The sequence below is a fragment of the Piliocolobus tephrosceles genome, chromosome 5 (genome assembly GCF_002776525.5).
Source record: "Piliocolobus tephrosceles isolate RC106 chromosome 5, ASM277652v3, whole genome shotgun sequence".
Taxonomy (NCBI): domain Eukaryota; kingdom Metazoa; phylum Chordata; class Mammalia; order Primates; family Cercopithecidae; genus Piliocolobus; species Piliocolobus tephrosceles.
In genome coordinates, this window is record NC_045438.1 from 110,331,058 (window position 1) to 110,344,211 (window position 13,154).

At 34.1% G+C, this 13,154-nt stretch overlaps 1 protein-coding gene across 3 annotated transcripts in view; it reads left to right on the top strand.

Annotated features, from left to right (window-relative positions):
- Nucleotides 1-13,154, top strand: part of KHDRBS2 (KH RNA binding domain containing, signal transduction associated 2) — a 591,427-nt gene that overhangs the window by 457,146 nt on the left and 121,127 nt on the right. Inside the window, exon 7 of one of the 3 annotated variants that reach the window (XM_023222978.1) lies at nucleotides 2,501-2,551. The exons of the other annotated variants lie outside the window; for them this stretch is intronic. Coding sequence (XP_023078746.1) covers nucleotides 2,501-2,551 — 51 coding nt within the window. The remainder of the gene's footprint in view (nucleotides 1-2,500; nucleotides 2,552-13,154) is intronic. 3 annotated transcript variants of the gene reach the window in all.

The following is a 13,154-nucleotide window of genomic DNA, read 5'->3' on the forward strand; positions in this document are numbered from 1 at the left end:
TGATATTGTTTATAGATATATCTGTATACAGCATTAAAAATGGACAGATAAGATATGTATCAACTTGAGAATTGTGTATGTCTCTCAGGAAAGAGAGAATAGGGGAAGAAAGTCACAGCAGGGAAAAAGTAAGCTCCAACATTTTATTTCCTTAAGTTACATTATATTTGAAAATATTTTGAGAAATTAATATTAAAATGTTTTTATTTAAATCATCAATTAAAATTTGGTGGAAAAATTCTTTCCTGAATCCCTTATTCTCTTAACCCTTCATTTGGCCTCATCTGAATATTAATTTCCTCCAGATCATTTGTATGAATGAAATCATTTTATATTTTACACATTAAATACCTCCTGCCTTTCAAAAGGGCTAAAGATTTCTCAATGGTTAAAATGCATTAAGATATTATAGATGAAATAAGCATCTTTAGAAGAAAATATATTGGAAAAAATTAAGAGAAAACAGAGAAATTAGAAGAAGTAGTTAATGCAATCATGCACTAAACTAACTACTGAGGGTATTATAGATTTTCCCAAACCTTTTGGGCTCCAAAAAAGGAATTCCTAGTAGCATACATAAGAATGTATATTTTCTTTGACCTAATAATCAGATTCTTGAGGACATTATTCTGAGGAAAAAATATCGCTCAAAGTAACAAGGAAAAACATTGTTACGGGGAGATAAAACTGGTTTAATTTTTATGCTTATTTTGTTCACTTTGGGGATCTGGAAATCCAGTTTTACTATCCTTCAGGACTTAGCAGATTCTGGAAAAATGGCCTACGATGACCAAACCTACAGGAAATGCATGAGTACAATAAAATATTAATTTCACCACTTATAAAAAGAGGCACACATTTTCAATGACTTTTTTGTCATTTTCATTGTCCAGTGTCAAAAATGTGTGGTGAACATGGAACAACAACATGATCTTGAAACGCGTGTCTTCTAGGTACTGGTAAAACCATATGAATTCACTCTAGCCCAAACCCAGTATGCAGAGACCAGGATCCTTCATTTCCTGGATACTTCTTTCTTAAGTCACTCAGAGATACTGCAGAATTAGCACTCCCAATTTTTTAACATTGGAGCTTCCACTTCTCTTTTTAATCATTATTTCTTCTTTTCATCTTAGTATATCAAATTTCAATAACTTCTTAAGAGTCCCTAACGTCTTTTTTCCATCCTTTTCTCTTCCTCTGTCTCTGTATTGCCTGCTCTCCCTTTTTTTTTTTTTTTTAACTTAGAGAGGTTTTTCTCTGCCTAATGTTCTGATTTTAACAATTGAAAGGTCTTTTTAAAAGAGGAAGGCAGCGAAATATCCTTTCTGAGTGGAACTGATGTGAAGAACAGTAGAGTTGCGTCTTATCATAGTAGATATTATCTTGGCAAGTTGAATATGAAAGAATAAGTGAAATTCCTATGTAAATTGTGTGGCACTTTTTAGGGATTTTTCCCTGTGATTCAAGCCTCTAGGTTTTAAGATGTGAGATGCGGACGTGTGCTAAAAAAAACTTAATCACTTTAATCTATGGAAGTTGTCGATCAAAAGACAGAACTCCACATAGACAGCCTTAGGCATATCAGCACCCTAATTACAGAAAGTCTGGCCTGTCACCAATGTTTTAACACTTGATTTATTTCCCGTTCAATTTGTTCGATAGAGCCAGAGTTAATTGGTTTTCCAAATGAGTATTAAAAATATAAGGATCTAGCTTCATTAAGTGGAAGCTATACTTATTATGCACCAAGGACTTGTAAGTCTATGTAAAGGTTAGTAGGGTGAAATTTCAGGGCATTGTACAGAAAACCACAGCTCTAAGTTGGCACTAATATAGCTAATAACTAATAAATATCCAAAGCCATAATAGTTAGTAAAAACAGAGAAAAGTTTATGAACTAAAAATTCTCCCCAAAACCATAGGTATCTAAACAGACTGTGTAGAAACATAGCATTGTATTTTTCAAATCTAATGCATTTTACTTTCTTTAGAAAGAGATATTTAGATTTTTCTTATAGCAAAGGAAAAAAATGTCTAATGTACCATTGGATATGTAGCACACTGTATTTTTATATAGTGCTTAATATTTCTATAATTGCCATTCTTCCTTGGTACAGCAATGCATTTAATGTGATATTTTGATACCATAAGTGACAAATGGGGGACTAAATAAAGAAACGTAACGTGTATTGGGATACTTCTGGGCTCCTACATGGACACAAGAAAATCATAAAGTGGTGATTTTCATCTTACCATTTTCCACAATAAGTGCTTTTTTAAAAAACTTGAACACCATCATCGGTAATGTACTGTCAAATGTAACTCTCAAGAAATGCAATCATCACTTTGGAACTGAGTCATCATTCAGGGGGCAGCATTTGCATTCTTTGTAGAAAAACTAGAGAAGTCATATTGCTGTGTGAAAAGTTTTTTAGAAAACCTGAATATTATCTACAAGTATAGAACTCATACCTCTGTACTCTCCTTAATGTTTCAGCCAGCATTACCACTTTCCTTGTTTTTTGATATGGTGGCAAAATATCACCAGGTAAGTTGTCTCAAGTAGAAATACTAAAAGTTGAAGTGGACTAACTTCTAGCTACTGCATAAATTGTAAAAGTGCATGGTTTAAATCAGGACAACACTCATAGATTTAAAAGGAATATTTTTCACACTAAAATATTAATATAAAATGTATGTGGGAGAGTTCTAAATGTCACCTTGAATGAATATGGTGAGTTAATTTTGTTTCATTACGTAATATGGCATTCTACATTTTAGTAGATTTATTCTTTAAGAATAAATGAGTCTGTCTTTGCAAAACTGGATTTTCAAAACAGATAACACTTGTATTTGTTTCATAGCATTGTGATAACGAAGTACCACAAACTGGGTGAGTTAAAACAAAAGACATTTATTTTTCTCATAGTTCTGGAGGCTAGAAGTCCAATATGTCAGCAGAATCCTACTCCTTTTAAGACTCAGGGTGGACTCTTTCCTTGCCTCTCCCTGGCGTCTACTGTTAGCCATCAATTTTTGGCATTCCTTGGCTTGCAGTTGCATTACTCCAGTTTCTTCCTCTGTCTACACATGTATTCTCTCTGTATGTCTCCATCTTCACACGGGCATCTTCCTTCTTCATATTAGGACACCAGCCATATGGGATTAGGATCCACACTAAGGACTGCCTCCAAATTTGATTGTATCTAAAAAGATCCTATTTTCAAATAAGGTCACGTTCACAGTTTTCAGGGGTTCGTATTTAAAACATATCTCTTTAGGGACACAGTTTAACCAATAACAACTCTTTTGTGGAAGTAAGCACTATGCGTAATTATTTAATTAAAATTTAGTTAGTGTTTTAACAAATAGAAGTCTAAGGGATACATTATTCCATCTCACAACAGTGTGCTTTTAGATTTGGTAGAGTGAGTTTGGGCTTACTAAGGAACTTTTGATATTTATGAGTGCTCTATTAAGCTAAGCAGCATGGTTGAAAATCCTTCCTAATATAAAATGTTGTGTTTATTGATTCAGCTTTAATATAAATATACATTATAGCAACACATATTTTGAAAATACATTTATCAGGACTTTTCAATGCAAAGGTTATTATCAACATACAGTATTATGGTAAGTACCAGAGACAAGTTATATGAGAACTGGTCAAGAATAAAGAAGCCCCGCAAAGTGGAAGCAGTGTCCAGGACTCATTTACTTGGTTGAGTATATTAATTCCACATATTTCATTAAAAGCAAGGACAAACATATTTTCTTCCTCAATAATTACTTCAGGGATAGAAGTGTTCACAGAGGCCATATATCCAAGGTTATGGAATTATATGCTGTGTGGAACATACTTTCCCTCTTGTTCATTGCCATTGATCCTAGAGATAATCCCAGCCAACCTCTTGTAAATGCAAAGTCACCAGATCATTTTAAATATATGAATAGACTGGCAAGAATTTGTTACTTTTTTGCTAAAACCATAAAGTACATACCTCATACTTGTGGGTAAAAAAAATCGCATTTGGAAAAATAAAATATTATAGTAGTTCCTTCTTATTTGTAGTTTTGCTTACTGCAGTTTCAGTTACCTGCTGTCAGCCATGGTCTGAGAATATTAAATGGAAATTTTCAGAAATAAAAAGTTTGTTAAGTTTTAAACTGTATGCCATTCCGAGTAGTGTGATGCCTTCCCACTCTGTTCCTCCTGGAGCATGAGTCATCCCTTTGTCTAGCATATACATGCTGTATATGCAACCTGCTTCCTACTGTAAAGAAAAAACTCACAGTACAATTTTCTTTCTGTATCCATGGATTCTGCATCCATGAATTCAACCAACCTTGGGTGGAAAATATTTGGGAAAAAAAATGGGTGGTCCAGAATATTTTCTTGTTGTTATATCCTAAACAATGTAGTATAACAACTATTTACATGGCATTTACATTATATTAGGTATTAGAAATAATCCAGAGATGTCTTAAAGTATACAGGAGGATGTGTGTAGGTTATAAACATGTAGGTTATATACAAATACTATACCATTTTATATAAGGAACTTGAGCTTCTGTGCTCAAGTTTAGTTACCTGCAGAGTCCTTAAACCAATCTCTGAAAGATGCTGAGGAACAACTGTATAAACAGAGTTCAGTACTATCCACAGGTCCAGACATCTGCTGGGGATCTTGGATCATATCCCCAGCAGATAAGGGGAGACGACTGTATTTTCACTGTGTTATTTATGCCCACTCCTCACCGCACTCATTTGAACCCAAACAAATCCATGCAATTCTAAACTTTAGGTAAAGTGAAACTATATTAACACTACATATAGTTTTTTGTTTGTTTGTTTTTGTTTTTTGAGATGGAGTCTCAGTCTGTCAGCAGGCTGGAGTGCAATGGCGCGATCTCGGCCGACTGCAACCTCAGACTCCCTAGTTCAAGCGATTTGCCTGCCTCGGCATCCTGAGTAGCTGGGATTACAGGCACGCGCCACCACACCAAGCTTATTGTTGTATATTTAGTAGAGATAGGGTTTCACCATGTTGGACAGGATGGTCTCAATCTCCTGACCTCGTGATCCACCCGCCTTGGCCTCCCAAAGTGCTGGGATTACAGGCATGAGCCACCACCCCCGGCCACATACAGTTTTTAATGTAACTAATTAGCTCTTAGATTGGAGTGTGTTCATTTATTTTAATTTCAGTCATAATGAATTATAACATAATACTAAAATAGAAGAGAGCAGCAGCTCAAAGTTCTGATGCTTATTCAATAAGTAAACACCATTTCATCCTGAAGAATTCACTTGATATCTATTTGCTACAGGATTCAAAGAATCATAGAATCACTCACTTAAGTGGACTTAAAGGTCAGCTAGTATAGATTTTCAGCCACAGCTTCATAAATAAATGAATAAATTTGTTGCTTTATTTCATTAATCTTGTTGGAGTTCAACCAGGTTTAACCCAGGACAAAACTTTTTATCACTGGCATGGAGGTGGGAGTGGGACTGAGTTGTTCAGCAGGATTCTGAACAATAATGAGAGGTAAGTAAAAACAGGAAGCAAGAATGGAGCAAAGTGCCTAGTGTGTGTCTTACTACTACTTCTAAGCAATGGAAGGTCACCAAGGAGAAAAATATTTTTTCTTTATTATAATTAACCACTATCTAATTCATTCCAGACAGTGAGTTAATTTCATTTAACTCTTATGGGATTTCACTATATTAATCTTGATAAAGTAAAAGCAGTTCTGCTAGTAGAACAGAGCAGAGAACTGAGAATTCAAATGGAAACTACACCCTGCAAGACCGTACTATATAAAACAGATGAACTATACCAAGTAATGACATGCATGACTATCTATCCTGCAAATGACATGCAAAAACAATTAAATGCAAACTCTTCTAATATTAGCTTACTTAAATCTATATACACCATCTTAAAACCACAGACAATAGTAACTCCTCACAGATTAATGTGGTACCAGCAATTCCTAGGTTTGCAAATCCTGCCTGATCCCTGCCAATTCAGTGGTCTCCCTGGTGATGTGGTCTCCTTGCAATAGCATGCTATTAAACCTAGTTTAACAAACTATATAGTTAGGTTCCAATGGCCTTTAGTAGTATAATATTAAGAATAATTCTGAACACAATATTGTCACATTACAGCAAAAAAGATGGTCTTCCATCAGAGTGGCCTATACCTCATTAACTGAACCCACTCTAACTTTCTCATCTTGGATCATCTTTGTTTTTCTCTTGTATGTCATTTTCATAATACCAGAATACTTTTTCCATTCTAATTCCTGTATATGTTCTTAGATTTGATTTTCTTAAAATTGTTACTTTCATTTTCTTTTCCATTAAATTTTAATAATACATACAATTTACATATACACATTTGCTTGTGCACATTACATGTAATGATAGAAGCAAAATCTTTTCATTTGTTGCAAACTATGTTAGATTTTGAGAGGCTTCTAAAGTAAAATAAATATCTTCAAGTAACTTAAATTATCATGATCTTAACATACTTGTGAAAAGACATAACTATATATGTATAAATGTGAAAATATGCTGAGGCCAAGGTACAAATGTGAAAATGTACTCAGGCCAAGGGCATTAGAAAAATATATAAATGATTATATCTCAACTCTCAAACTATGGTTTATTATCAATATTTTTAATTTTTGTTTCCTTATAAGGAATTTTACCATATTAAATATGTATTTATTCTGTTTTACAGAGTAGTGGTTTGTTTTATATTTTATCCTTTTATTGGCAAAGTTGACTATGTGAAATGTATTATGAATCTTTCTGATGTTACAATTTCCTTAATATGAAATTCAAAGGTATTAGCCATTCAAAGTTATAAACTAGCTGATTAATGAGTCTTATTTTTCATTATAATACATGATGCATTTATACTAATTATGTTACTTACTTTTGACTTTGATTCACTTATTTAATATTTATAAACTTTAGTTTCCTCCTGGGTTGTTGGAAAGATTAAATCAGATGATTCATGTGAAGCTCCTCATGAAAGGTCTGGCATTTAGTAAGCATTGTCTCTGGAGTTATTATTTAACACATATTTATTGAGCACCTACCATGTGACAAGCACTCTTCACAGTACTGAGAAGTTAAAGAGGTGTAGTATACTTTTTATTAATGGACACTTCAAGGTTTAATTATCTGGAGAATGCAAAATCATATTAGTTATTGTAAAGAGTGCTGAAAGGCTATCTTGTCTTGATGGTTGGAAGAAGATAAGAGAAGGATGGTGAAGGTAAGTGAAATTAGTCACTGTGATTATAAAGGAAGGTAAATTATAAAATTAGCATGACACCCATGCTAATAAAAATGTACATGAAGAATAAAAATGTACATGAAGAAACATCAGATTTTATTCTGGGCTGACTATAAGTCTCAAAGGAGTAAAAGAAGGAATGTTATGACATTTAGGTATCTGAATTGGTAATATATAAAAGCCAACGAGAAAAATGTTGAATGTGTTTAATCTTCAGAACAACAACAAAAAAAAAAATCCAAGAAGAGAGGAAATAGATTGAGCAAATGATATTGAAGCTGAGATATCAAGAAATATGTTGGTTCACTCACACCATCAGAATGGCTATTAGAAAGTCAAAAATAACAGATGTTGGCAAGGCTGCAGAGCAAAAGGAACACATACACTGTTGGTAAGAATGAAAATTAGTTCAGCCACTGTGGAAAGCAGTTTGGAATTTTCTCAAAGAACTAAAAGTATAAGTACCATTGGGCTCAGCAGTTCTATTACTGGATATATACCCAAAGGAAAATAAATCATTCTACCTGAAAGACACGTGGACTTGGATGTTCATCACAGCACTATTCACAATAGCAAAGACATGGAATCAACCTAGGTGCACATCAGTGGTGGATTGGATAAAGTAAATGTGGTACATATATATCATGGAATACTATGCGGTCATAAAAAGGAATGGAATCATGTTTTTTGCAGCAACAGAGATGCATCTGGAGGTCATTATCCTAAGCAAATTAATGCAAAAACAGAAAACCAAATATCACATGTCCTCACTCATAAGTGAAAGCTAAATCTTGAGTACATAAGGACATAAAGTTGGAAACAATAGACATTGGAGACTCCAAAAAAGGGAAGGAAGGGGAAAGGGCTGAAACACTTATTATTGGGTACTATGTTCACTATCTTGAGTGACAGGATAAATAGAAGCCCAAGCCTCAGTAGCATACAATATACGCCTGTAACAAACCTGAATATGTACCTTCCTGAATCTAAAATAAAAATTGAAATTCAAACTTAAAAAATAATAATAAAATAAAATGGTTTTCCATGGGGAGGAATAGGACTAGGGAGTAAAAACAAAAATGCATTTAAAAAACACATTAGTCCTAAATCTCCCTTTCCTTTGTACCCCCCAAAGAACCCGCTCATTCATTGATCTTTAGATCACAATCCATTATTTTACTCTGTTCTTATTTATTAAAGATGTAGCTTATTTTATTCAATTCTCAGTCCCTCTCTAAATATTCTAGAAGAGTTTTGTACCTGAAGTCAATATTTTTGCTATGTCTTTATTTTCTTTTTAAATATGTAATAAGCAGTATATATTTGATAATCTATCCAAAGTCTCTTATGTATGGTAGTATTAATATTCCTTTTTCATTCTAATATATATTTTTATTAAATGTTTACATGATTTACAAATTTGTATGCTTCATTATAATAACAAAGCGTATATGATTTATTAGAGCATACAAGTATGTTGTGACCTGATGAAATGCTGCCCTGGAGAAATTTTCACTGGCTAGGCAGGTGAGAAGAGGTGTAGGAAGCCCAAGGCTTATATACATACACAAAGACCCTGTAAGTATGACTGCCCTGCCACTCCCTTCTGGCCTGTTACTGAATTGGTCACCTCTTAACACCACACATCAACCTTGGGCCTGACCTCAGCAATGTCACTTTGATCATGTCCCTTCAGGGCATAGTCTAAAGGATGCTGGGCTAGTTAGTAACCTGACCTTGCTCTCAGTATTCCAGAGTGATCAATGTTACCATACAGAGGCCATTGCAAGACACTTACTGGTGACCCACTGGCTGGGATCCCAGTCACCCTGAGAAACCGAGGTATGGATGAAGAATGCTGTACCTCAAAGCCATTTGCCTCCTACAAGTGTCCAATTCAGTGATTCTGGATCTTATCTATCATAGTCTACCTTATTTCAAACCCTGTGGGACCTCCAGTTTCTCAATCCTTGCTCCTATAGTATTATTTTCAACATCAATTTTCTTGAGATACTGCTAAAAGTGATATCTTTTTCTCTTATACTTTACAACAATTGTCTTTACATTATGAATCTTCACAATGATAAAACTAAAAATATTCAATGACTGATGCGCCAGGATTTCCTCCATGATTTATACAGTCAATCCTTGTTACAGTGTAAAAACTAGCCTTGAAGTGATTGAAAAGAAGAGGTTGTCAGGTAGGGTCTTGATCAGAATGTGTCTTAAGAAGCTCCATCACATTTGTCAGATAAGTTTTTGAGGTTGACATTTTCTGGGCACAGCAGTTTAACCTGACATTGGTTTGCAAAGCTTAATAAAAAGATTTTGCAAACCACATTAGTTTAAGTATCAATAAAATATTGGCTTTAGGATTTTTTTATTGATTTGACATCAGCTCAGAAGAAGGCAGGAATATGAGGGTCAATTTTTTTCTTAAGGTATTTTGTAGAGACCTGTTCTAATAACAGCTCAGATATTACAATAGCTAAGCATTTCAGGCTTGTGTACAGTAATATCCTTTTGCATGAAAAGTTGCCCAAGTTTCTAGCTAGCCAAATGTCAAAGCATGTATTTGGGCTGTAAACTAATTGGTAGCAAAACTCATTAAGAATTCTGGTTGCAGTAATAGCTTTTCTTCTATTGCCATTGCCTTTAATGAGAAGCAGAACAACAGAAGCCACATTACTGGTCTGACAATTTGTTCTATTGATTTATTATGCCTGCTCTGCTGCCATCTACATGAAGGGACTACAAAACATTAGACTGGTATTAGTAAATTTGACTTCTGCAAATATAGTAAAAAGAGGCTAGTGCTTAGATGTGATACCATTGCATGACAGTTTACGTTCTTTTTTTTTTCCCAGTGGAGTTCACTGGCTAAAACATAGATGAGGAATACATATTCAGAAAATCATTATTATAGACAATTATTATTTCAGTCATGGAAATAAAGAAATAGATTTTGAATTTAACAAATTTTCTAAGCACATTTTACACCAAATTTAACTGAATTTCATTTAATGTTCTACTTTTTTCTTCCCTTTATTCATTTTATAGAATTATTTGTATTTTGTTTTAATTCATGTAAAAACCAAGAAAGAAAAAAAGAAAACTTGAATTTAATTTTTAAAAAACAGCGAAGATACATGAAATGCCAATACAGATATATTTTTCACATTCCTATAATCTCTTATCTCATTTCAAATCGTAACATGTTCAGTTTTTCATTTAGTTACAATTGCAGTCATTGAAATACAGAAATGAAGACTGTAATCCAAATCTAACCTAAAACGTGCATTTCTCATTTATCTATTTTTTGATGTTTTATCCTTAATGAGCAGACACTCCAAAGATATGACTCTGGCAATAGGCATTTTGCAGAGTTATATTTAGGGGAAAATTGATCATCTCACTAAGAAATCACATTTAGCCTTGGTCAATACTTCTTCAGGAACCTAATGCTAAAACTCAGTTTCATTGTAATTACACTGACTTCTAGTAATAAATGTATTTAATGGAACTAGAACTAGAATTCTGGATATAGTTTCATGTTTATAACCTAACATATAAAATATAAGTTTTATATTTTCTTTTAGGGCACATTTGAATACTCCAACTTCATATTAATGGATTAGTATCAGTTTCTACATCTCTCTAGTGGACATACGTAGGAACTGGGTACTGAATGTGATTGTCCCTTGAAAATGAATTCTACTTCAAATATTTAAGAGTAATCAATTTCATAGATTTAAACTACTAGTAGTGGTTGAGCTTACACTCCCACATATTACGTATTACTTGACTTTATATATTTGAAATCATTTTAAATAAAGCTTAAGTAAGTAAATAAGTTTGCTAGTGGAAACATTACTTCTCAAATAAGATGTCCACTGAGCAATAAGATGGAGCTTACTGGATGAACATCCAAGCAGTCACTTTATTTAAGTGACTGAAAAAGTATTTAATTTGTTCTTCAGATCTCTCCCTAACATGACACTTGATTTATTATTGTTATCCAGTATGAGTCTTATTGCTAGATTGTTACAATCTCAGTATGTAACAGAGTATGTAACTGCCATATGATTTGTTTATTTTTTTTTATTTTAACATTTAGGTACACATGCAGCTTTGTTACATAGATAAACTGTGTGCCATGAGGGTTTAGTGTACAGATAGTTTAGTCACCAAGTTAATAAGTATAATATCCAATAGGTATATTTTTCTGATCCTCTCCCTCCTCCCACCCTCTACCTTCAAGGAGGCCCTAGTGTCTGTTGTTCCCCTCCTAGTGTCCATGTGTTTTTGTTGTTGTCTCCCACTTGTGAGACACATGTGGTATTTGGTTTTCTGTTTCTGAATTAGTTCTGCTTAGGATAATGGCCTCCAACTCCATCCATGTTGCTGCAAACGACATGATCTTGTTCTTTTTATGGATGCATAGTATTCCATAATGTATATGTGCCACATTTTCTTATCCAGTCCACCATTAATGGGCATTTAGGTTGATTCCATGTCTTTGGTATTGTGAGTAGTGCTACAGTGAACATACATATGCATATGTCTTTATGGTATAATGATTTATATTCCTTTGGGCATATACCCAATAATGAGATTGCTGGGCCAAATGGTAATTCTTCTTTAAGTTCCTTGAGGGATTGCCACACTGCTTTCCACAAAGGCTTAACTAATTTGTACTCCCACCAGCAGTATATAAGCATTCCCTTTCTCCACAACCTCACCTGCCTCTATTATTTTTTGACTTTTTAATAGCCATTCTGACTGGTGTGAGATGGTATCTCACTGTGGTTTTGATTTACATTTTGCTAATGATTAGCGATCTTGAGCATTATTTCCTATGCTTGTTGGCCATCTCTATGTCTTCGGCGGTTTCTTATTCACAAAGTAGAATGTTTCATCACAAGAAGGGGATATTTTGCAGTAATGTGGACTTTTCATCCTGAAAAAAATGGTTTGACATAACTAAGACAGTGAGTAAAATATAAGCTTAATTTAGCTACCACACAATGTGTACATACATGTATCAAAACATTATGTTGTACATCAATATATACAATTTTTATGTAATTACAAAATAAAAATTAAAATTTGAAAAATAAGTTACAACTTGTAAAATTTAGCCAGTATCTATAGAAATTAGGCTTTTCTTTGAAATAATAGAAGGCAAAACAAAACTAGTAAATCAACATTTAAAATTCAAATGTGATAATATCATAATAAGAATATTTCTGTTTGGGAAATCAGACCCCTATACCAATATAATAACATAATTAAAACACATTTTAAATATAGTGATTATATTGCTTCATTTTAAACAAAGTCCACTTATCTCCTATATAATGGGTGTTCAAATCATCCATTTGCATTTGGGAATGGCTTGGCAAAGCAATTCTGATTTCCATAAATCCTCTGAAATGTAGGTGGAGGTTCCCAAACCTTAATTCCTGACTTCTGTGGACCCACAGGCCCCACGCATGCAGAGTACCCTGCATCCCAGCCATGGCTAAAAGGGGCCAACATACAGCTCAGACTGTTGCTTAAGAGGGCGCAAGCCCTAAGCTTTGGACACTTACACGTGTGGGGCCTGTGGGTCCACAGAAGTCAAGAATTAAGGTTTGGGAACCTCCACCTACATTTCAGAGGATATATGGAAATGCTTGGATATCCAGGCAGAAGTTTGATGCTGGGGTACAGCCCTCATGTAGAACCTCTGCTAAGATAGTGCAGAAGGGAGAGCTGGGGTGGGAGCCCCCACACAGAGGCCCTACTGGGATACTGCTTAGTGGAGCTGTGAGAAGAAGGCCACTGTCCTCA